Source organism: Myotis nattereri (genome assembly GCF_964212035.1).
Source record: "Myotis nattereri genome assembly, chromosome: 16".
Taxonomy (NCBI): Eukaryota; Metazoa; Chordata; class Mammalia; order Chiroptera; family Vespertilionidae; genus Myotis; species Myotis nattereri.
In genome coordinates this window covers 45253462-45276874 of record NC_138091.1, presented here as the reverse complement: position 1 = coordinate 45276874, position 23413 = coordinate 45253462, and the positions used below count along the sequence as shown (strand labels likewise).

At 55.2% G+C, this 23413-nt stretch overlaps 1 protein-coding gene across 1 annotated transcript in view; it reads left to right on the top strand.

The window, feature by feature from the left end:
- ITGA3 (integrin subunit alpha 3) overlaps window positions 1-22656 on the top strand; it is a gene marked incomplete at its 5' end in the record, with an annotated part of 28996 nt that extends 6340 nt beyond the window's left edge. Inside the window, 24 exons of the mRNA XM_081108965.1 lie at window positions 844-971; window positions 1293-1372; window positions 3541-3790; window positions 5854-5940; window positions 6275-6482; window positions 6939-7135; window positions 8741-8829; window positions 8954-9090; window positions 9254-9340; window positions 10728-10795; window positions 10871-11007; window positions 11561-11710; window positions 11821-11918; window positions 12229-12376; window positions 12611-12679; window positions 13268-13347; window positions 13461-13538; window positions 14054-14156; window positions 14310-14492; window positions 14674-14796; window positions 15496-15609; window positions 16448-16546; window positions 19493-19618; window positions 20840-22656. Of these exons, the coding sequence (XP_080965091.1) occupies window positions 844-971; window positions 1293-1372; window positions 3541-3790; window positions 5854-5940; window positions 6275-6482; window positions 6939-7135; window positions 8741-8829; window positions 8954-9090; window positions 9254-9340; window positions 10728-10795; window positions 10871-11007; window positions 11561-11710; window positions 11821-11918; window positions 12229-12376; window positions 12611-12679; window positions 13268-13347; window positions 13461-13538; window positions 14054-14156; window positions 14310-14492; window positions 14674-14796; window positions 15496-15609; window positions 16448-16546; window positions 19493-19618; window positions 20840-20995 (2995 nt within the window). The 3' untranslated portion in view covers window positions 20996-22656. The remainder of the gene's footprint in view (window positions 1-843; window positions 972-1292; window positions 1373-3540; window positions 3791-5853; window positions 5941-6274; window positions 6483-6938; window positions 7136-8740; window positions 8830-8953; window positions 9091-9253; window positions 9341-10727; window positions 10796-10870; window positions 11008-11560; window positions 11711-11820; window positions 11919-12228; window positions 12377-12610; window positions 12680-13267; window positions 13348-13460; window positions 13539-14053; window positions 14157-14309; window positions 14493-14673; window positions 14797-15495; window positions 15610-16447; window positions 16547-19492; window positions 19619-20839) is intronic.
- Window positions 22657-23413: the final 757 nt, after the last annotated feature.

Genomic DNA, 23413 nt, shown 5'->3' with positions numbered 1-23413 from the left:
TAAGGTGGCAGTGGGGGCGGGGGTGTAAGCATCACTCAGATTCCTTAGGGGTCCCCTCCTCCTAGATCTAAGTCCTCAGATGGCTTAGAGTGGAAGGACCCAGGGTCCCAACAACTGACCCCACGCCACCTCTTACACGTTTTCTCCCAGGTCCTCCTGGAAGTTGAGCCCTGCGCCAGGATCCCTCCAGGCTTGCTCTCTTTCGGTCTACCTTCATCTCAGAGGCCAAAGCATTCCTTCCAAAACCCAGATCTGACCATGTCACTCCCAGATCTGACCATGTGACTCCAAGATCTGACCATGTGGCTCCCAGATCTGACCATGTGACTCCCAGATCTGACCTTGCTCAATATCCCTCCATGGCTCCCCAAGGCCCTTTGCACCCTGCACTCTTGTCTCTCCCCAGGTTCCTGGATTCCAGCTGTGCCAGGACCCTGCAGATACCTGAGTCATCCTGCTTGCTCATGCTTCCTGGCCCCTGGCCCACGCCACACATATGCCTGAAGTGCCCTTCCTCCCCTTCCTCACCTGGCGGCCTGGTCATCATTCTCAGACTCAGACCAGATCCCCTCTTCCCTGGCTGCCCCTCATGCAGAATCGGGGCTGGTTTGCACCCTGCTTTCCTCTCATGAGGTGCTGACTGCAGAGGTCTGCTTCCTGCCTGCCTTCTCCTACAGGCCTGCTCCTGGAGGTCAGGGGCTGGGATCCGTTTATCTCCTGACCCCAGAGCCTGGCACACAGCCTGGCAGAGCAGATGCTCAGTAAATGCATGTTAAACAGCAAGCTGTTTGAAGTGGGCTTTGGGGAGTCTGAGCCCAGGCCCCCTACCTCCTTGCCCCACAGGCTCCTGGTTGGTGCTCCCCGTGACCTCGCCATGTCTGATGGCTATACCAACCGGACCGGTGCTGTGTACCTGTGCCCTCTCAGTGACCGCAAGGACGACTGTGAGAGGATGGACATCACAGAGAAAAGTGAGGGGAAGGGGCTGGGGACCAGTGCTGGGTCAGGAGCCTGGTGGAGAGGGTAGCAAAGAGAGAAATGACCTGGAGGAGATGAAGGCTCACCTGGGCAATTTCTAGTCACTTCTTGTCCAGCTGGGAAGAGGGAGTCTTAGAGGAGAATGGGACCATATGGGATTTGTGGAGCTCAGACTGTGGGGGGCTGGAGGAGGGAGGAGGGACGGCTGCCCTGCTGGAGTGGAGGACTCGAGGGGGACTAACCCCTGCCCTCTGGAAGCTCTGGGCATTTGGAGGATGGGGTGCCCTGACCCATGATCCCTCCCATACCCACAGGTGACCCTGGCCATCACAAAATTGAGGACATGTGGCTCGGGGTGACTGTGGCCAGCCAGGGCCCTGCAGGCAGAGTCCTGGTAAGTGGGTACTCCAGTCGGTTCCCCCCTTCAGCCCTCTCCTTCATCTCCCCAGAGCTGTGGAGAAATCAGAGGACAGAGGGGGTCCTTGGTGCATGAGCGGGGGCTTTGCAAATGACTACGTCTATGGCTCTCTGTGTCTCAACCCTGCATTTATGGGGAGGGAGGGGGGTCTGGCACTCTCCCAAGACCCAGCATGGCCTGGGTCCTGTCTGAATCACACTTCCTCCCTGCCCCACCCCTGCTACCCCCTGGGTTGCTCACCCTTCGTGGGAACAGCTACAGGAACAGCAAAGAGAAAAGGGCAGATAGGCCCTCAGGCCGTGTGGCCTGGTCTTGCTCCTTCCGGGGAGCCTGGCTGGCTGTCGGAAGAGGGACAGTCCTGCTGACCTCAGCTCACTTGGTTTGGGTCTGAGGGCCCGTCCCTCTTGTCAGTTGTCACCTCCTGCCCCAGTCTTTATTTTTTTTTTAATAGATTTTTATTGATTTCAGAGAGGAAGGGAGAGGGAGAGAGAGATAGAAACATCAATGATGAGAGAGATTCATTGACCAGCTGCCTCCTGCACGCCCCACACTGGGGATCAAGCCCGAAACCAGGGCATATGCCCTGACCGGGAATCTAACCGTGACCTCCTGGTTCATAGGTCAGTGCTCAACCACAGAGCCATGCCAGCGGGCATCCTGCCCACATTCTTCAGTGCTGGCCCCGGGAGCTCTCAGTTTCTGCGTCCCAGAGAGAGAGAGATTTTAAAAACTGATATAAAACGTAGATACAGTGCCGAAACCGGTTTGGCTCAGTGGATAGAGCGTCGGCCTGCGGACTGAGAGGTCCCGGGTTCGATTCCGGTCAAGGGCATGTACCTGGGTTGCGGGCACATTCCCAGTGGGAGATGTGCAGGAGGCAGCTGATCGATGTTTCTCTCCCATCGATGTTTCTAACTCTCTATCACTCTCCCTTTCTCTCTGTAAAAAATCAATAAAATATATTTAAAAAAAAACACACGTAGATACAGCAAAATGTACAGATTGTAAGTGGCATTGAGTTTTGAAAATTATACACCTGTGTAACCAACATCCATTAAAGAAATAGCGTATTCACAGCATTCTAGAAAGTGTGCCCCCTTTCAACCAGTCATCACCTCTAGACCCATCACTGCTGTGCTCTTCGCATTTGAACAGTGTTAAGCTCCGGGTTTGCATCACTTCACTCAGACACCTTATGCAGACCTCTGTTATGGATGGTGTGGGGCTAGGACCCACTTAAGGCCATTCTAGATACTGGGTCCTTCAGTGTTGTCTGCTCACCCAACTATCTGTTCCTTCAACAAGTTCTTAGCGAGCACCTATTGTGTGCCAGGCACTGTGCCAGCACCAGGAACTTGGTGGTGACAGGTCAGGCTGGGCCAGGGGGAGCGAAGCTCACAGCTGGAAGGCACACAGAAAGTAAGCCACCACGAGCGAGGCCTGGTTCGGGGTTTTTGCCTGGCCCCTGGCTGTTTTGCCAGCATCCTATTCCGATCGATTTGCCCAGTAACTATTTATCGGCCGTGTGCTGGGAGAGGCGACGAGAGAGGCAGTGCAGCCTAGTGGGTAACAGCTTAGATTTCAGAGCCGGACAGCCTCTCTCGGATGTGAGATCTTAGACAGAGACTCACTCTCTGTGCCTCTAAAATGGAGAAAGTGGTTGTCCCTACTCCACAGTGTTGTTCGGAGGCTGAAAAGGCTTAGTATGTGAAGAGCTTGGAGTTGTGTCCGGCATGTAGTAAGCACTCCGGTTCCGCTGCTGCTGCTGTTGTTGTTAGCTGTCCTTTCATTAAGAGGGCAGGGTCATTTGGGGACAGCAGAGAAGCAAGTCCCTTAATCTGCTGCCGATCTAGCTCCTTTAAGACCTGAGAGCTTGAACCCACATTCCCTCATCCTTCCCCCCTTTCCTTTTGCCAGAATCTCTGAGCCACTCTCAAATCCAGTACCTTCTGGCCTTCCAAAGAGTGTTTCCAACCTTCAGAGCAGATTTCTGGATTCTGGAAAGGAGGTGCAGGTCCAGGCACCCCTAGGAGGCTCCCCTTTCAGCTCCTGTCCCGCAAAGCCAGGGGTGCGCAGGGCCGAGGGACAGCGGGCCCCGAGTCCTTGCTGCGGGCTCAGGCTGTGCGCTGGGGTGGGGTCCCCAGGTCTGTGCCCACCGCTACACCCAGGTGCTGTGGTCGGGGTCGGAGGAGCAGTGGCGCATGGTGGGCAAGTGCTACGTGCGGGGCAACAACCTGAAGCTGGACCACACTGACGACTGGCAGACCTACCACAACGAGATGTGCAACAGCAACACCGACTACCTGGACACGGGCATGTGCCAGCTGGGCACCAGCGGTGGCTTCACCAAGAACACTGTGTACTTCGGCGCTCCCGGTGCCTACAACTGGAAAGGTGAGGACCCTAGGGGCAGGGGAGGAGCAGAGACCACCCGCCCCAGCCAGCCACCGGGACAGCTGGCCGAGGCCCTCCGCACTAGGGGGCAGAGGAGACAGACCCCCTTGGCCAGTATCAGCAACCACCACAAGCCCTACTATCTGAAAGCACTTACACATATTACCCTAATTAACCTTCAGGTACGCTGTGAGGCAAGGATTGTTCTACCCACTTTACAGAAAACAGCCTCAGAGAAGTGAAGGAGATTGCTCACGCCGACAGCAGGCTCTGAAACCTGAATTAGAATGCAGGTCCATCTGCGTCTAGTGTAGCCACTTAACTGATTTAAAAAGCACGACATGCTCCGGGTACAGCTCCTAAATGGTACAGTAGGATTTGGTAAAATAAAGAGTAAAAGTGCCCCTCCTCTCCTCCCCGCCATCACCCGTCTCCCTCGTCCCATTTCCCAGTGTACACTCCATCGTGTGGACCCTCCAGACTTATTTTAGACTACAGAGGTACCTTTAGTGCACACACAGACAGACTCACACTAAACAGGCGGTTCTACTGCTTTCCCTTACAGTAAACTGTGGGCATTTTTTTTTTCCATGTCAAGACATATAGGTCAATCTTTTGGTGGCTGCAGAGTATTTCCTTGTACCAAGACCCATGCTTGTAACTACCAGGGCGCACACGCCTCACGGCCCACACCCCCTGCATCTCCGCTTTTCTCCGCCACATAGGTTGTAGCAGCAGCGACCCATCTCCTCTTACTGTGCCCTATTGTTGTCGAATCAACAGGCAGAGGGAGCCCAGAACCTTGGCCCTTGGCCCGGGTCTTAGTCACAGCTCTGTGCTCACCTGAACTGAGGCCTCTGCTCATTCCTGTGGTTCTGCCCCCTGTCCCCCCTCCCTACCCCCCCGCGCCAATCCCCACCCCGGTCCTTTAGAACCTTGGTGAAGCGCAGGTACTCTCCAGCAGTAGCCCCGGGGAGTAGGGGCCCGGTGGGCAGCCCCAGTTTGGGGGCAAGACTAGGAGGAGATAATGGCATGAAGTCTGGCATCAGTGACCAGAGTGGGGGAAGTGTCATCTAGGCGCCGCGAGCCTGGATGACCAGATTCCAGTCATGTCTCTACAACTAGCTCCTCATGCCTAAGCCTCACTTTTCTCATCTGCAAAATGGGGGGAGGGGCCATCATTCTATTTTGCTGTTGTTGTTAATCCTCACCCGAGGATACTTTTTCCATGATTTTTAGAGAGAGTGGAAGGGAAATGGAGAGAAAGAGAAACATCAATGTGAGAGAGAGACATTGCTTGGTTGCCTCCTGCATGCACCCTGACCAAGGCCAGAGATCGAGCCTGCCACCAAGGTATGTGCCCTTCACTGGAAGCAAACCCAGGACCTTCAGTCCATAGGCTGATGCTCTATCCACTGAGCCAAACCAGCTAGGGCTGCTTTTATTTTAATATGTTTTTATTGATTTCAGAGAGATGAAGGGAGAGGGAGAGAAAGATAGAAACATCAATGAGAGAGAATCATTGATCGGCTGCTTCCTGCACGCCCCCTACTACTGGGGATCAAGCCCAAAACCTGGGCATGTGCCCTGACTGGGAATCGGACCCTGACCTCCTAGTTCAGTGATGGCGAACCTATGACACGCGTGTCAGAGGTGACACGTGAACTCATTTTTTTGGTTGATTTTTCTTTGTTAAATGGCATTTAAATATATAAAATAAATATCAAAAATATACATCTTTGTTTTACTATGGTTGCAAAGATCAAAAAATTTCTATATGTGACACGGCACCAGAGTTAAGTTAGGGTTTTTCAAAATGCTGACACGCCGAGCTCAAAAGGTTCGCCAGCACTGGCCTAGATCATAGGTCAATGCTCAACCATTGAGCTCCACCAGCCAGGCTACTTCACAGAATTGTTAAAATAAAGAGGATGTGATTTGCACCTGGCAACGTGCACACAAATATTTTAAGAGGTTATTATTACCCTTCTCTGGGGAGGGGGCCTGGACATGGTGGAGGAAGGGGTGGTGACTTACACTCCTCTCCCCAAATCCTCCTGAAGGAAACAGCTACATGATTCAGCGGAAGGAGTGGGATTTATCCGAATACAGTTACAAGGACCAGGAGGACCAAGGAAACCTCTATATTGGTGAGTCCAGTCGTGGTGGCCCAAAGGGTGGAAGAGGAGGGGAGGGGCTCAGTCCCTGGCACGCTGACCCTCTCACCTTTGGTGCCTGGTGGGGTGAGGCCAGGGCACAGATGTAACTAGTGGGATTTAGTTCAATTAGCGCTTATTGAACGCGAAGATGCAAAGTCCCTACCCTCATGGGGCTCACAGTCCAGTGGGCATCCAGAAGCCACTTTCTTGCCCAACGTAGAATAGAGGAATAGAAGATAATGGGGGGTGACCTCGGGGGTGCATCCAGAGTAGAAGGCAACAGAGTTTACCTGGGGCCTTGATTGACCACCTTCCCCCATCCCAGGGTACACGGTGCAGGTGGGCAGTGCCATCCTGCACCCTACAGACATCACCATTGTGACGGGTGCCCCGCGGCACCGACATATGGGTGCTGTCTTCTTGCTGAGCCAGGAGGTAGGCGGAGACCTGCGGAGGAGGCAGGTGCTGGAGGGCACACAGGTGGGCTCCTATTTTGGCAGCGCCATTGCCCTGGCAGACCTGAACAATGATGGGTGAGAATCCAGGGACGTTCTCCGGGGCCAGGGAGAGTGGTGAGGGGAGCAGGCTTGCCAAGGCAGAGACAGGGAGGCTTGCATTTGTTTGCACGCTGTTGCAGGGATTTGCAAATTACTCTTGTCTGTTGACTTGCAATCAGACTTTCTGGGATTCTAGGCATTTGCATGTCAGTTGCATGCCACCTGCTTCTCCGTGTCTATGCCGGTCATTTCTCTGGCTCTAGTGCATGTGGGCTGTTTGGGTGTGATCTGTGCATGCATGTCTTCCTCGCATGTGTTTTCTATTAGATGGGGTTATGTTGGCATTTCCTTGGCTTTCCCACGACGCATGGCCAGAGATGCCACTTGTACAGCCGTGTGCCCTGGCACAGTTACGCCTGCTAAACCACAGTTATGCTGCATATTGATGGCTGGCCTCACACTCCCATGTCCCCCTCCTTCTCTTCTGTGCAGGTGGCAGGACCTCCTGGTGGGTGCCCCCTACTACTTTGAGCAGAAGAAAGAGGTAGGGGGTGCCGTCTATGTCTTCATGAACCAGGCAGGCACCTCCTTCCCGGCCCACCCCTCCCTCCTCCTTCACGGCCCCAGTGGCTCCGCCTTTGGCTTCTCCGTGGCCAGCATTGATGACATCAACAAGGACGGATTCCAAGGTATGAGCCAGCACACCCGCCCCAGCACCCCCACTGACTGAGTGCCAACTGCATACCAAGCTTGGCAGGGCCCGGGGAGGAGAGGAGATGGGGCCAGGCTGGGAGTGTACAGCAGCGCTAGAAAGGGGATGTGTCGAGGGAGCCACCACGGGCGAGGAGCGAACATACTGCTGGGCATCGAGGGCTGGGCTGAGTGTGCACCATGGAAGGGAGCCGAGGGGTACGAGATGAGATAGGACACCTGCCTGAGGTCCCCAGATCTAGCCGGTGTGGGGGGTTCGTTTCAGAGATGAGGCTAGAGAGGTAGCGTGGGGGTGAGGTGGATGTTGTTGAAAGCCAGGCTTTATATTTGGGTAATGACAGAGGGGTGTCCAGAGAAGGTGTGGGGGCAGGGATCTGATATGATAACTTGGTGCCCTGGTCCCTGGTCCCTGGTCCCTGGAAGGAGATGTGGGACGGATGGGGGCGAGCAAGGCTGGGGTGTTAAAATCAGGAATGTCGTGTCTTAGGAGGGGGATGTTAAGAGCCGGGAAAAGGTGGGAATCCTGGATATAGAGGATATCACCAGAACTCTGCAGCACATAGGGACCCATCAGACCTGGCTGTTCGCCTGGTTGCCATGGGAGCACCTGGTGTATCTGGAAGTCGCTTCTCTGGCACTCTCAGTTTCCCAGAATATAGCTGAAAACCAAATGGAAGGCAAAGGAGCCTCCAAATAGTCCAAACAGGTGACAGCGGGTTCAGCTGATGCAGCCCAAAGCCCTTACTGGTACGGGAGTCACCCGGTTTCCACTTAGGACCCACTTGTTCTTCCTCCACATTCTTCTCCAGCAAGCTTGGCATTCTGTGTACGGAGGCCTTATCAGATCAAAGGCAGCGAACTCAGAGTTGAGTCAAGTTTAAGAAGCTGAAGCAGTTTGGATTTATGCGTGGAAATAATGGTTGGAATTTTACAAGTCTGGACACTTGAACATTTAACACTGTAGTGCTGGGACTAAAATCCCAGCCGCCCCCCACCCCCCACGCTAGAGAGGCATGGCCTCCGGGATCCTCTTCTCTACTCATCAGCTGTGTGACGTTGGGTTTTCTGAGTCTGTTTCCTCATCTATAAAGTGGGGACAGTGGTACCGACAGCCAGCACCCTTGTGAGGATTGAACAAAATGAGTGGCTTGCTACCTACCGGGCACAGTCAGCCATGGGGAGCCCCGGCTTTTGTGACCCTGCTGGCAAATGACCTTAGGAGAAGCAGGTGTCTGGAGGGGAGGTTGGAGGGGGGAGATGGAAGGCACTGTAATAAGGGGAAATAAACAGCAGCCGCTGGCGGGAATCGGGAGGGTGGGCCTGCCTGAGACACTGACTAGCTGTCTGACTGGGTAGGTCACTTCCCTCTCCTGGACTTACTTCCCCACCTATACAAGGAGGCAGCTGGGTGCCCGTCCGTCCCAGTTTCAATCCTGAGCCACAGAGCTCTGTTTCCTGGTGATTTGAGTACTGCCTGGCAGGGTGGGGTCAAGGCCATGCTGGGCTCTGTGGCTGGAGCACAGGATTGGGGCGACAGGGGGCCCACAGTCCCCCGGGTGACCTCACCCTGCCTCTCTTCCCAGACATTGCTGTGGGAGCTCCGTTTGAGGGCTTGGGCACGGTATACATCTACCACAGCAGCTCCAGGGGGCTCCTGCAACAGCCCCAGCAGGTATGAATGGACAGGGCCTGGGGCCTTCCCTCCTTGGCTTGCCCACCCCCTTCTTACTCCCCCTGGGCCCCCCTCCCCAGATCCTACCCTAGAGCTTGTCTTCAGGGCTTCCCCCTGCCCCCAGGTCATCCGCGGAGAGCAGCTGGGACTCCCTGGCCTGGCCTCCTTCGGCTACTCCCTGAGCGGGAAGATGGATGTGGATGAGAACTTCTACCCAGACCTGCTCGTGGGGAGCCTGTCGGACCGCGTCGTGCTGCTGCGGTGAGCCAAGGCGACGGTGAATAGGGGCCTTCTCCCCTCCCACCCTGCCTGCAGGGAGCCCTATCTCCGTCCACCTTCATCACCAGGGCCACCCAAGCTAGAGCCCCGGCCTGGCCTGGCCTGAGGCAGGCGGGGTGCTGATGTCTGGGTGTTTCCTATGCAGGGCCAGGCCCGTCATCAACATCCTCCACAGGACCCTGGTGGCCAGGCCGTCCGTGCTGGACCCCGCACTCTGCACAGCCACCTCCTGGTGAGACTCACAGTCCCCGTTCTGCCCACCCTTCTCCTTATGCAGGGGTCCTCAAACTACGGCCCGTGGGCCACATGCGGCCCGCCGAAAACATTTATCCGGCCCGCCGGGTGTTTTTGGCGCCGCTGTGTGCATAGGAATTTGTTCATAGTTTTTTTTAAAACTATAGTCTGGCCCTCCAACGGTCTGAGGGACAGTGAACTGGCCCCCTGTTTAAAAAGTTTGAGGACCCCTGTCCTTATGTATGGGCAAGCCAGGAGGACCCTGGCTCCCACTCCCCCACCCCCGGCAACTCCTGATATCCCACCAGTAGAGGGTTGATTCTTGGGTAAGCATTGCCCAGCCTACCCAACCTCATTAAAAAGCAAAATTCCTTGCATTGGGGTGGGGGGCAGTAGGCATGGGGGTTAGGAGTGGGAGCTCTGGACTGCCTGCTTCAGATTCCAGCTATGCCCACTGCAGTGGTACGGGGGGGGGGGGGGCGGGGGGGGCGGGGGGGAGGTTGGGAGTGAGATCCCGGGGAGGAGGGACAAGGGGAACACCTAGTTGGGTGGAGGTGGGGAAGGAGAGAGCCACCTTGAGCATATGATTCATCTTTCTGAGTCTCAGATTCCTGGCCTATAAAGCAAAGTTAGTAATAACCAATTTGCAGGATTGTTGTGATTGCTAAATGAGATAATGTACAAAAAGACCTTAGCATGGTACTCTGTGCACCCTGAATGCTCAAAATATGTTAGCTGCTAGGATGGTGACCATGATGCGGATGGCCCCAAGGTCTTTGTGTGAGGGAGGATATTGGGTCAGAAGGCAGAGGGAAACAGGGTGGGGGAGGGGGGCATAGAAGGAGATCTGGCCTTAGCCGGTTTGGCTCAGTGGATAGAGCATTGGCCTGTGGACTGAAGGGTCCCGGGTTCGATTCCGGTCAAGGGCACATGCCCAGGTTGTGGGCTCAATCCCCAGTGGGGGGCATGTAGGAGGCAGCCAATCCATTATTCTTTCTCATCATTGATGTTTTTCTCTCTCCCTCTTCCTGCCTCTCTGAAATCAATAAAAATATTTTTAAAAACTGGTTTAAAAAAAGAAGGAGATCTGGACTAGGGATCCTGAATAAGACTGGCTGGGCCACAACTCCAGGCAACCCCTTCTGCTCTCGGCCTCAGTTTCCCCATTGGGGACCTCTATCCCTGTTTTCTATGGCTCTAATGGGAGTGGGGAGGGAAGGAGCCAGGGACACCCCAGACCAGCTATGTGGACTCCCCGTGTTGCCCCTGCCTCTCCCCTGAAGGGCCCAGTTTCCCCTTGCCCGGTAAAGGGAGTAAGAGCGAGGGCTGGATATCTGGGTCCCGCTGTGACCCGGCCCTCCTGTACGTCCCGCCTCCCCCAACAGTGTGCAGGTGGAGCTGTGCTTTGCTTACAACCAGAGTGCCGGGAACCCCAACTACAGGAGAAACATCAGTGAGTGCTGGGGTGCAAGGTGAGGGGGGGCAGCCTCACCGGTCACTTGCTGACCACCTGGTCCTCCCCCTGCAGCCCTGGCCTACACGTTGGAGGCAGACCGGGACCGCCGCCCACCCCGGCTTCGCTTTGCGCAGAGCCAGTCGGCTGTCCTCCATGGCTTCTTCTCCATGCCCGAGCGGCGCTGCCAGAACCTAGAGCTGCTCCTGATGGTGAGGGAGGCGCCAGGGGAGGGCCACGTCCCTCAAAGAGGTAGCCAGCACCCCCCCCCCCCAGGTCAGGGGTGCGGGACTGGAGTCTCCCCAGAGACAGAGGTGGGGGAGGTTGCCTGGAAACCCATCGGTCTTCGGGGGTACAGTACACAGCCCCCAGCCTGTGGTAGAGGAGAGATGGAGACCTGAGAAGAGTGAGGGCTGAGATTCCTGGCTCGGCTCGGCTCTGGGGAAATGGGTCTGTGAGTGGGGGGCAAACTCAGCCACTCTCTGGGAACTTGGGGTGAAAGGGAGACCTCAACTGTGGAGCCCAGGGATGAGGGGAGGCTCACACCTCCCCAGGCTATCCCTGCTCCCCATCTCATCTGTGGATCAAGGCGGTAGGAAGGGGACCAATTTGGTTATAGGACAAGAGGAGGGTCAGCCTTACTGGGGGGCCTTCCCAGGTGGAGGGGGGGGCCTACGCTCCTCCCTGGGGACTCCGGGTGGTGTCAGGATTCAACTCGGCAGGGAGGGCGGTGCAGAGCTGGGCTCAGCTGGCCCTCCTTCGCAGGACAACATCCGCGACAAACTCCGCCCCATCGTCATCTCCATGAACTACTCGTTACCTTTGCGTTTGCCCGACCACCCCCGGCTGGGCTTGCGGTCCTTGGACGCCTACCCGGTCCTCAACCAGGCACAGGCTCTGGAGAACCACACGGAGGTGGGTGAGGCCGGCGGGCAGGGCGGGGCCGGGAGGGCTGTGGGCTGTGGGCTGTGGGACGAGAAGGCGCCGCGGTCGGTCCGGCGCTGCTCACGCCTCTGTCCCCCCAGGTCCACTTCCAGAAGGAGTGCGGGCAGGACAACAAGTGCGACAGCAACCTGCAGATGCAGGCGGCCTTCGTGTCGGAGCAGGGGCAGCGGCTGAGCAGGTGCACCCTGGGCCGCACCTATTGGCCAAGGGTGGGGAGGCCTTCCTTAGCTACCTGGATTGAGGGGCGGAGATCCGAGGGGTGGGGCCTCAGCGGGAGGCAAGGCTGAGAGGCTGGACTTTAATTGTCCAGGTAGGATGTGTAACTGACCTTCACCGGCCTGCTTCCACCTGGCGAGACTAGAGGGCGGGGCCTGGCTGTCCGGAGTAGGGGCGTTCTGGAGCTAGTAGACCAGAGGGGCGGGGCCTAACGGGGCGGGGCGGGGCCTGGGCGGGGCTTTGGGCTCCGTCTAAGGCTCCTCCCTTTTCAGGCTCCAGTACAGCAAAGACCTCCGGAAACTGTTCCTGAGCATCAATGTGACCAACACCCCAAGCAGGGAGCGGGCTGGGGAAGACGCCCACGAGGCGCTGCTCACCCTGGCGGTGCCCCCCGCCCTGCTGCTGTCCTCTGTGCGCCCTGTGAGTGCCCCGCCCGGGCTCCATCATGTATTTGCATCCTTAGATGCATGTCATTTACATGTGTTGTCATGTGTCCCCTCTTCTCTGGGCTGGGCCTCCTCGGGTGCCTGCGGCATCTCTGTTGCTAAGGGAGCCCCGTTCTCATGCCTCTAGGGCTTCAGACCCTGTGATACAGGGAAGGGGCGGGACCAGCCCTCCTCTGACCGCCCAGACCTCACTATCTTCTTTCCTTAGGCTGGAACCTGCCAGGCCAACGAGACCATCCTTTGTGAGCTGGGGAACCCCTTCAAGCGGAACCAGAGGGTAAGCCCTGGCCGCATTCTCCAAGGCGACTCCCTATTTTTCTCGCTTCTGCCTGCCTGCTTCCTGGCCCTCCTTAAAGCAAAGAGCCAGCGTGGGGGAGGAGGAGATCAAGGAAGGGGTGCGGAGAGATCCGGGGACTGAGAAAAATGGAGCCACTAGTGAGCTGTGCACAGAGCGAGAGGCAGTGGAGGTGAGGAAACCAGTTTGGCAGAGCACCTCCTCTGGGCCAGGCCCCAAGCCCAACACTGTGCTTCTTCTATATGACTGTAATTCTTACAGCCTTCTGAGGTGGCAGATGCTGTTTCACAGACGGAAACACAGGCTTAGAAAGTTTTAATAACTGACTTAAGGTCATGTAGCTCAAAAGTAGCCGAGTTGTCACTGACAGAGAAGAGGAGAGGGGACGCGGAGATGTGACTGGGAAGGTACAAGAGTGGAGATGGGTGGGGAGGTGGAGAACGCTCACCCAGGATCGGGGGGAAGAAGAGGCCAGAGAACCGATCGAGCATAGTATTGAGCCCCCGCCCCAGGGCATGACCCCTGCATGGCTCCAAACACCCTTCTCTGCCTCCCTGGCCATCATGGCAGATGGAGCTGCTCATCGCCTTCGAGGTCACTGGGGTGACCCTGCACACAAGGGAATTCCAGGCGCAGCTGCAGCTCTCCACGTAAGTGACCTCGCAAAGCCAGGCTGTATTGGGGTTAAGGGGTCCTGGGACCTCCCCCAGCCCCAGCCTCAGCTGACATATCTCCTTACCCACTCCCCGCACTTCCTTCCCAGGTCAAGTCACCAGGACAACCTGTTGCCCATGACCCTGACTCTGCTGGTGGACTACACCCTCCAGGCCTCGCTTAGCATGTAGGTACTACCATGACCCCGTCTTCTCTTCCTGAGCTAGGGCCTCCCTGTCCTCAAGGTGTCTCCAAGCTTCTCTGACACAGCTCTCTTGGCCTGGTTTCCCGAGGCCTTTCCATCCCCTGGATCATCCCTCCCCTTAACAACAACCGCTGTCATTGTTGTCGTTCTTAATCCTCCTGCAAAGCCAGCAGCAGTGGAGGAGTCAGCAACTCTGGGGCATAAGGTGTTGGTACCATCTCTTGACAGCTCATTGTGCTAAGGATGTTCTATACATCATCTCATTGGCTCTTCACAACAGCCCATGATATAGCAACAATTATTAACTCCACTTTACAGATGAGGAAACTGAGGCTCAAAAAGGGTAAATAACTTGCTTGAGGCCACCCAGCTATGGCAGGACTGGAATTTATCTTAGATCTGCCTAATGTCCGAGGGAGTTAACCAACTTTGGTGCCCACCCCCTCTGCCAGAGCACCTCCTGCCTCCTGTGACTCCAGCATCTTTCTTACCGCTAGGGTGAGTCAACGGCTACAAAGCTACTTTGGGGGAATGGTGATGGGCGAGTCTGGCATGCAAACTGTGGAGGATGTGGGAAGCCCTCTCAAGTATGAGTTCCAGGTAAGGGGGCTCTGGGACCCTGGGCCGGAGACTTCTGGGAAGGGCGATGGGGCAGTTCTTTCTGTCTGGGATGTCAGGCTGTGAGGGTGGGGGTTGGTGAGATGGAGGTGGTTTTCTAGGAGACAGTAATCTTGACACCCCTTATGCCCACAGGTGGGCCCAGTGGGAGAAGGGCTGGCAGTCCTGGGGACCCTGGTCCTAGGGCTGGAGTGGCCCTATGAAGTTGCCAATGGCAAGTGGCTGCTGTACCCCACGGAGATCACCATCCGAGGCAACGGGTCCTGGACCTGCCAACCACCAGGAGACCTTGTCAACCCTCTCAACCTCACTCTCTCAGTAAGGGCACCACAGGGATCTTTCATTTGCATCTCATTTGCATGCTGCAGGGCAGAAAGGCCAGCGGCTTCCCACCCCTCCCCTCACACTCTGAGGGCCCCTGCCTCTCCCCGTGTGCTTTCTTCCTCTCCTCACCTCCGCTCATTCCTTCCTCCCAGCAAAGCTCCTGTTCCCTCTTCAGGTCCCTGAGGACAGGCCGCCATCACCACAGCGCAGGCGGCGACAGCTGGACCCGGGGGGAGTCCAGGGCCCCCCACCTGTTCCTCTGGCTGCTGCCAAAAAAGCCAAGTCTGAGACCGTATTGGTGAGTGGCCAGGGTTGGAGAGGGTTGTGGCCACACATCCAGGGGGCTTGCGAAACAAGGGGAATAGGGACTGTTCACCAGGAGACCCCAGTCTGATGAGGTGACATAGCCCTTGTCCTCAGGAGCCCCTAGTCAGAGCAGCTGGACTCATCTGCTGCCCCCAGAGGGCACCTCCCTGCACTTGCCCTGGGGGGTACAGTCAATACAATGGACCAAAGGAAGAGATACTGGCTCTAGTCCCAGGACCCCCCAACCTGTTGGGGTGATAGAGCTGCTCAGCCTTGGACATTAGGGCTGGAATGGGGAAGGCGGAGTAGGGTGCCCCTGCCCAAAGGGAGACAGGAAGAGAATTGGAAGGAAGTAGAGGCCCAGCTGGGTGGAGGTGGAGGCAGTATCCGAGGTGGGGGCTCAGTGTGGGAGGAGGCTGGGAAAGAGATGTTGTAGACGAGGCCCCATTTCCATGAGCAGATATCAGATTTCATGTTATCCATGTCCCTGGCATCTATAAGTGGTTGACCCAAAGAATATGTCTTAAACATATACTGGTAAGTATGGGGGTGAGGGTATGCATGAGTGAAGGCTGAGGTCAGGGCCCTTTGGGTCAGCCATGGGCAGGGGAGGAGTCAAAGGTAAGGGGCGAAGCATGAAGACTCTGGACACCCAGCCTGTCTCGTGCCCTGTGTTCCCTGCCTACCTCAGAGCTGTGGCAGTGTCCACACCCACTGTGTGTGGCTGGAGTGCCCCATTCCTGATGCCCCTGTCCTCACCAACGTGACAGTGCGGGCTCGAGTGTGGAACAGCACCTTCATTGAGGTCAGTGCCTGGGTCTGGAGGTCTCCCCTGCCCCCTGCCTGGGTGGGGAGAACAACAGGGAGAGGGTGAGGCCAGGGTCACAGCAAGGCCTCATGCGTGTGCGTGCGTGTGTGTGCGTGTGTGTCAAGGACAGCGTCGTGTTTTATACAGGACAGGTTGGACACCTGTCGTTGTGTGCTGTGTCAGTGTTAGTTTCTGTGCCTGGATGTGGACATGACATGTTTGTCTCCAGCCAAAATGACCTTCTCTCATGAGTCCATTGTTCTGTCATGTGCCCACGACTTTCCCACCTCCATGCCTTTGACATGCTACTCCTTGCCTCTAGAATACCAGCTCCCCCTCTTTTATCTCTGGATGTAAACTCTTATTCACCCCTAAAAGTCCCCCTCAGATGCTTTACCACCAGTGAGGTCCTTCCAGCTGAAAATGATCTGTCCTCCGAGATTATAAATCTTTTCAGTTTTGTGAGCCATACGGTTTCTGTTGCAGCTGCACAGTTCCTCCATGTAGCACAAAGCTGCCGTAGACCACAGTCAGTGATTCGGCATGGCTGTGCGCCCCAGATACTTTACTTACAAAAGCAGGCGGCAGGCCAGACCTAGGCCACACGCCTGACCTAGACTGTGACCTTCATTGTCTCTGTTCTCAGCATCCAGCACAGGATCCGATGCACAAATGAATGAATGATGTGCATTTGTGTGGGGGGAGGCCTGGCTGTCAGATCCTTTGGGTGCTGCTTAAGGATGCTGTGTGGTGAGGGGGTAGCCTGGGGGGGCGGAAGCTTAGGGTCAGGAGGGAGGCTCATCTGATTCTTTTAACCCACCCATCTTCCCTGCAGGATTACAGAGACTTTGACCGAGTCAGGGTAACCAGCTGGGCTACCCTGTTCCTCCGAACCAGCGTCCCCACCATCAGCATGGAGAACAAGACTGTGCGGGTGAGTGAGCGTGTTGCCTGGCCAGGGCCTGGAGCGCAGGGCATCGTCTCAGAGCACTTTCACACACGTCAGCTATGTGGTCCTCCGTCCTGGCAGCACACTGGGATCCTCTGCAGGACTTCTGATGTCTAGACCACAGCCCTGAGCAATGAGATCTGAGTCTGTGGAGGTGGGACCGGCAGTGGTTCCTTTAAAAACCCCACCACCCCGTGATTTCAATGGGCAGCCGTGGTTGAGAACCTCTGCTTGACCTTTTTTGATTCACACAACATCTCCACGAGGATGTCCCATCTCCAAGCAAACTTGGAAAAAAGGTTCCCAGACTTAATTCTGAGTTATACCTGGAAGAGTAAATATGACAAAGTTTCTAATAAATTGTTGTGAAAAGGATATAAATGGAGATATGTAGGAAATACAGATAGGAGACGAATGGAGGGTTGGTTAAATATGTTATGGTACATTTCTTAAAAGATATTAAGGTACTGGAAGAAGGGATAGAAAGATGGATGGAACAGCACAGAAACGTATTTTATTATACAGATGGCATTTTTAATCAGTAGAGAAAGGTGGATTGTTAAGTCATGTTGGAAGAGCACATTTGGAAGTTAAAGACAAACCCCTACCTCACACCATAAATAAAAATATACGTTTGAGTTAGACTAAACATTTAAAATAGGAAATAAAGCCTAATATACAAGAGAAAATTTAGAAAAAAAATAATGATAATTTTTAATTATGTGGAGAGGGAGTTATTTTAGTAAACCCAGAAGTCACAAAGGGAAAATTTGACAAATTTGACTACATGAAACTTTAAATTTATATACAGGCATACCTTGGAGATATGGTAGGTTTGGTTCCAGACCACCTCAGTAAAGTGAATATCACAATACACAGAGCCCCATGAATTTTTTGGTTTCACAGTGCATATAAAAGTTCTGTTCACACTATCCTGTAGCCTATTAAATGTGCAATAGCATTGTATCAAAAAACACAGAGTATACACTTTACTGCTGAAAAATGCTAACCATCTTCTGTTGGAAAAATGGCGCCGATAGACTTGCTTAATGGAGGGTAGCCACAAACCTTCAGCTTGTAAAAAAAAAATGCAATATCTTCAAAGTCCAGTAACATGAAGCCTGCCTGTCCAGCACGAGAGCTGGTAAGGAAACGAAAAGGGCGAGAGATATATTGCTTTTTAAAAAGTCTATGGCACAGATGACGAAGTATTGACATACATATTTAATGTGTAAAGGGCAACATAAAATAAACAGGCAGTGTACATATTGTAAAATACAAATGTTTAACTCAATAGTAAAGAAATAAAAATAGCAGCAACAAGACTTTTATCCTATCCGATCAGGAAATATGAGGAAGAGTAATTCTATGTGGTGCTGGTGCGCCAGAAGGAAATGCTTTGGATTGGAGTCTAAATTGATGGATTCTTTTTGGAGATGAGTTTGTCAATATCTATTACCACTTAAAATGCACATCTCCTTTGCCCAGCACAGACTTAAGGAGCTAATAGGATAAGTATGTGAACATAAATATATGGGGCTCTTTTAAAGCATTGTTTATAATGACATGAAATTGGAAACAATCTACGTGTCTTTCAGTGGATTGGTTCAGTAAATTATGGCACATTTCTCCAATGACGATGCAGTTATCAGAAGAGACCAGGGTGATCTTTATTAATGGCATCAAAGGGTGATGATATTAAGTGAAAAGGGAAGCAGGTCGCAAAAGAGTGTGTACAGTCCATATAGATCCCATTTATGTGGGAGAAAAAGAGTACACATATTTAACATACGCACTAAAATATGGAAAGGGAGTCACTAAAATGTTGGAGATGGTTATTTCTCAGGAGTAAAATTATAAGGAGCTTTTGGCTTTCTTTGTAGCATCTGTAGTTTAAAAAATAATAAAATAATTTTTAAAGAAATAATCATGTATAACCAGAAAAAAACTTTCTAGTTATATGTGAAATATATTTAATATATAATGTAATTTTGTATCATAACATATGTCATATATTGTTACATGTAATATAATAATATATATTTCATATGTGTGTGTGTGTGTGTGTGTGTGTGTGTATGTGTGTATCTCCATTGTAGGGGAAGAAAAAGAATGGTACTATCTGCTATGCATTCTTTATTGTTTTGTAAATATTTATGGATTGCTTACTGTGTACCAAGTATTGTTCAAAGCAGTTTATTCATATTAAATGCATTCAACCCTCCCAGCAACCTTTTAGGTAGGTATTATTATCCAGTCCCCATTTTACAGATGAACAGAGAGGTTAGGCGACTTACCCGAGGTCACACAGCTAGTGAATAGCACAGTTGGGACTTGAACCCTCTAGAGCAGTGGTCGGCAAACTGCAGCTCGCGAGCCACATGCGGCTCTTTGGCCCCTTGAGTGTGGCTCTTCCTAAGCCTTAAGTTAATAACAATGTACCTACCTATATAGTTTAAGTTTAAAAAATTTGGCTCTCAAAAGAAATTTCAATCGTCGTACTGTTGATATTTGGCTCTGTTGACTAATGAGCTTGCCGACCACAGGTCTGGGGAGTCTGGCTCCAGAACACATGCTTTGGGCCACTCTATGAGGCAGGCATTATGATCCCCTGAGCAGAGACCATGAAATGGAGACTCAGAGAGCTGACCTGTCCAAGGTCACACAGCTCGTCAGGGATGGAGCTGGTACCCAAGCCTGGATGTGTGCATCACAAACCCAAGTTCTAGGCTGCCTCCCAGACCTGAGGCTGTTCCTTTGGAGAACCCAGATCATGGCAGAATCGGCTGCTCTCAGGGGCCTTTTCCGGTCCCTGCGCGCCCCCTACTGGCAGTAGGTCAAACAGCAGGGTCAGGGACCAAGCTGGGCCGGGAAGCAGGAGCATGGGGCCTAAGGGGGCTGCACAGGGCTGAGCCCCTTTCCCCCCTCCAGTTCTCCGTGGACATTGACTCCGAGCTGCAGGAGGAGATACCAACCGAGATCGAGTTGTGGCTGGTGCTTGTGGCCGTGGGGGCCGGGCTGCTGCTGCTGGGGCTCATCATCCTCCTGCTGTGGAAGGTGAGGACCCCCGCTGGCCTCCGGGACCACCTGCCAGCAGCCCCTCAGCCACTCTCCCTTCCCCCCACCCCTCACTTCCATCGCACCCCCACCCTTCCCTTCTCCCATGTCCTCCCGCCTTCTCCCCAGCTTTCAGTCTCACCCCCTGCCCATCCTCACCTCACCCACGGGGATGCTCCGACCTGGGTTAATGGGGAGCCCTGCAGGCTGGAAAGGGGAATCCAGGAACTCTGGCTTCTGGCCACACCGCCCCGCTGGGACTGGAACCCAGGCCTCCAGGCTCTCCAGTCCTCAGCCCCCATCCATCCATGAGTGCTGCTGGCCAGGACCCCCAGCTCTCCCTGACCGCCCCTCCCACCCCTCCCCTCCGCAGTGCGGCTTCTTCAAGCGAGCCCGCACTCGCGCCCTGTATGAAGCTAAGAGGCAGAAGGCCGAGATGAAGAGCCAGCCGTCAGAGACAGAGAGGCTGACCGAAGACTACTGAGGGGGCAGCCCCGCCCCCACCCCGCCCGGGTAACTTGGCCTCCGGGCCCTCTCCCCTGAGCCCCCCAGCTGGCTGGGGCCTCTGACTCTGTCCTATCTGCTCATCTTCCTTCATGGGACCTCTCTGTACCTCACTCTGTCCCCAGCGCCACCCCGAAGAGCAGGCCACTCTGTCGGCCTCCCTGCCACGCCCCGGGAGAGCTTGTGGTGTCTTCCCTCACCAGCCTCCCCACTGAGCCCCTCGAGGACTTGGGACCCCAGAGTAGCCATAAAACCCTCCCATGCTTTCTAGCCAAGACCAAGGCGAGGCCTCATCTCTGTAGCTCACAAGGCAAATTTCCAGATGCGTCTACACCCCCATTTCCACCTCCAGAGAAGGAGGGGGCTCGTAGAGTCCTTCCTCCTGGGAACCAGCACTGTCCTTCCTGGGAACCCCCACCGGGGTGACCCCTGACCCCTGACCCCTCCCCACACTGTGGTCAGGATAGATCCCCACCCTTCCTAGCCCTCCCATCAGCAACCTCGGCGGCTGCCCCTACCTCCATCTGCCTCTCCCTCTCCTCTCGGCCTTCCTCAGCTCCTCCTTCCTCTGGGGACGGTGGGGAACCTCGTCCTCCCGGTGTCGGTGCAGAGCATTGGTGTGTGTTTGGTTTGAGGACCTCTGGGTGGGGGAGGAAAGGGCTGGGCACATCTTCCCACAGGTCGCTGATGTCCTTCCTCTCCTCCCCCCAACTCCAGTGTGACTTCTTTAAGCGGACCCGCTATTACCAGATCATGCCCAAGTACCACGCCGTGCGGATCCGGGAGGAGGAACGCTACCCACCTCCAGGGGGCACCCTGCCCACCAAGAAGCACTGGGTGACCAGCTGGCAGACATGGGATCAATACTACTGACGCCCTCCCCGATCCCGCCCCTGCGCCCTGGTGTCCCCTTCTTCCTTTGTCATAAGTTAAGTTATGCCCAGACGGTCCGCAGGGGCCAGAGCCTTTGGCTGGCACCAGTGGGTTCGGGCACACACGCCTCCTTGAGCGCATGCACATGCCATCTGACCACGGGCTTCTCCACGCAGGAGGGCTGGGGCCGTGGACTTTGCTACGCCGAGCACACTGCAGCCCTGTGCCCTGGACACACGTGGGTCCCACTGCTGGTGGACTGTGCTTGTGCACCACAGGGGGTGCGTGGACATGCGTGTGCCGGCCTTTGCCGCTGCCAAAACCAAGCCCAAGGGCCTCTGCCAGAGCCGGGAAGGAAAGGCCCCGAAGCGGTGACCCCTCCCCTACTTACACTGGACCCATCTTGAGCCATAGTCACTGGGTGGACTCCGCTCTCGAGACGAAAACTACTGACAGGGAACGGCCCACAGCCTCCAAGCTGCAGTTCCTGACACCGTGAGAGAGAACGCGGGTGGGGCCGGATCTGCCCGAGGCTGTCCAAGGGGGCGACTGCAGGACTTGGCGTGCTCAGGCGCGAGAGCAGAACGAACTAGAAAGAAGGTCACGGGTGGCTTTCCTTCACGGACCACTGCGAAGCCTCTATCCTCAGCCGCGGCGTGCTCTCGTGGGGAACGCAGCCCGAAGGAACAAGGATGGACAAGCTGCTAGGCAGCCTGGACACGCGGTGCTGGGACCGCCCTGGGAGCACCAAGGAATCCTCCACCGAGGAGCGGACTGGCTGGTCCCAGGCCAAGGAGATGCTGGAAGGATACAGAGGAAATGCCACTCCTCACCACCGCTACCGTCCTGGCGTCTGCAGGGCCTGGAGAGACCCCACAAGATCGTCCTGGAGTCTGCAGGGCCTGGAGAGACCCCACAAGATCGTCCTGGCGTCTGCAGGGCCTGGAGAGACCCCACAAGATCGTCCTGGCGTCTACAGGGCCTGGAGAGACCCCACAAGATCGTCCTGGCGTCTGCAGGGCCTGGAGAGACCCCACAAGATCGTCCTGGCGTCTACAGGGCCTGGAGAGACCCCATGAGATCGCAGAGCGACACTTGAATGTAGGACAGGGAGGCAGCCCTGTCCCTGACCCATCGGCCACACCTCACTCCGTCCCCGCCCGCCATGGGCTGGGGGCCTCGAAGTGGAGTTCTTGGCTGGCCTTGGCTTTCATCATCAACCAGCTCTGCCTTCCTCCCTATGGGCTGAGTCCTGAGGCCCATTCGGGAAGTCGAGGCTGGTTCCGGAAACCCCCTCCTGCCCCCTGCCTGTCAGCAGGCCCCCCGCCCCTTCCACGGTACTGTAGCAGGGGAGCTCCCTCCCCCTCCTTGTGCCTTCTTTGTACATAGGCTTCTCACACCAATAAACAGCTCCCCGTTTGTACACACTGCAGCTGCCTCCACCCCTCACCCCCTCCTCCTCCATTCTGACGGACCATGACGTCTGGCTGCCCCCCAGGTGGACAAAATGCAATGCAGGGGTCTTCAGGCCGATGGAGGAGATACCTCTCCTGCTCTCAGGGACGCTCTAGTCTAAGGGCTGGTCATACACGGGGAACTGAAATGCAGAACGTAAGAGGAGCAGGAAGGCTTGAGTAGAGCGGATGGAATAAAAAATGGCTTTTTGGTGGCCAGTGAGCTGGTTCTGGGACAGGGAGCAGGAGGGAGGGTGATATGCAGGGTCTGGAAGTGACAGGAAGCTACGTGCTGTAGAAACAGGTAGTCCTAGGTAACAGTGGCAGGAGCCTGGGTGCAAGGGTGGGAGCCGAGAGCCCCTCCTACCCCTGTGGCTTAACTCAGGTGAGGACCAGCTTTTCTGCCTCAATTTCCCCCCACCACCTGCAGGTGTCATGATGAGTAGATAATCAGGAAGTGAACCAGTGACTCAAGGCCTCCTTCCGGGCAGGGTTCTGGGAGCCCTCATCGCATGGACACCCCGGAGTGCTTCAGTTCTGAGCTGACATTGCCCCCTTCCCAGCATCAGATCAAGCCCTCCGCTTCCTCCTCTGCCCTAGGTTGTTCCCTCCACACAGGCCTCGGGAATGGAAGAAGGCTCTTTTCCCCTTGACTTCCTCCTAAATGATGGCACAGGTCCTTCTAGTCACTTTCCCCAAGGCTGTGGCCTTTGGTGAGACTTCACCGATTTTATTACCTGGAGAAGTCTAGACACAGGTTCTCTGAGAGCCCACAGACCAGGACGTTCTCCGGGGAGCTGCTCCTGCCGTCTGCCTGGGTACCTCCCTGCTCAATGCAGCAGCTGCCTGCCCCCCGCCCCTCCATAAGAGGCCACCTCACAGAGTCGTGGGCCCAGCGCCCCACTCCCCTTTCTGTGCTAGGATCTGCCAGTTCCCAGGTCGATTGGCAGTGGGCTGTCCAGTT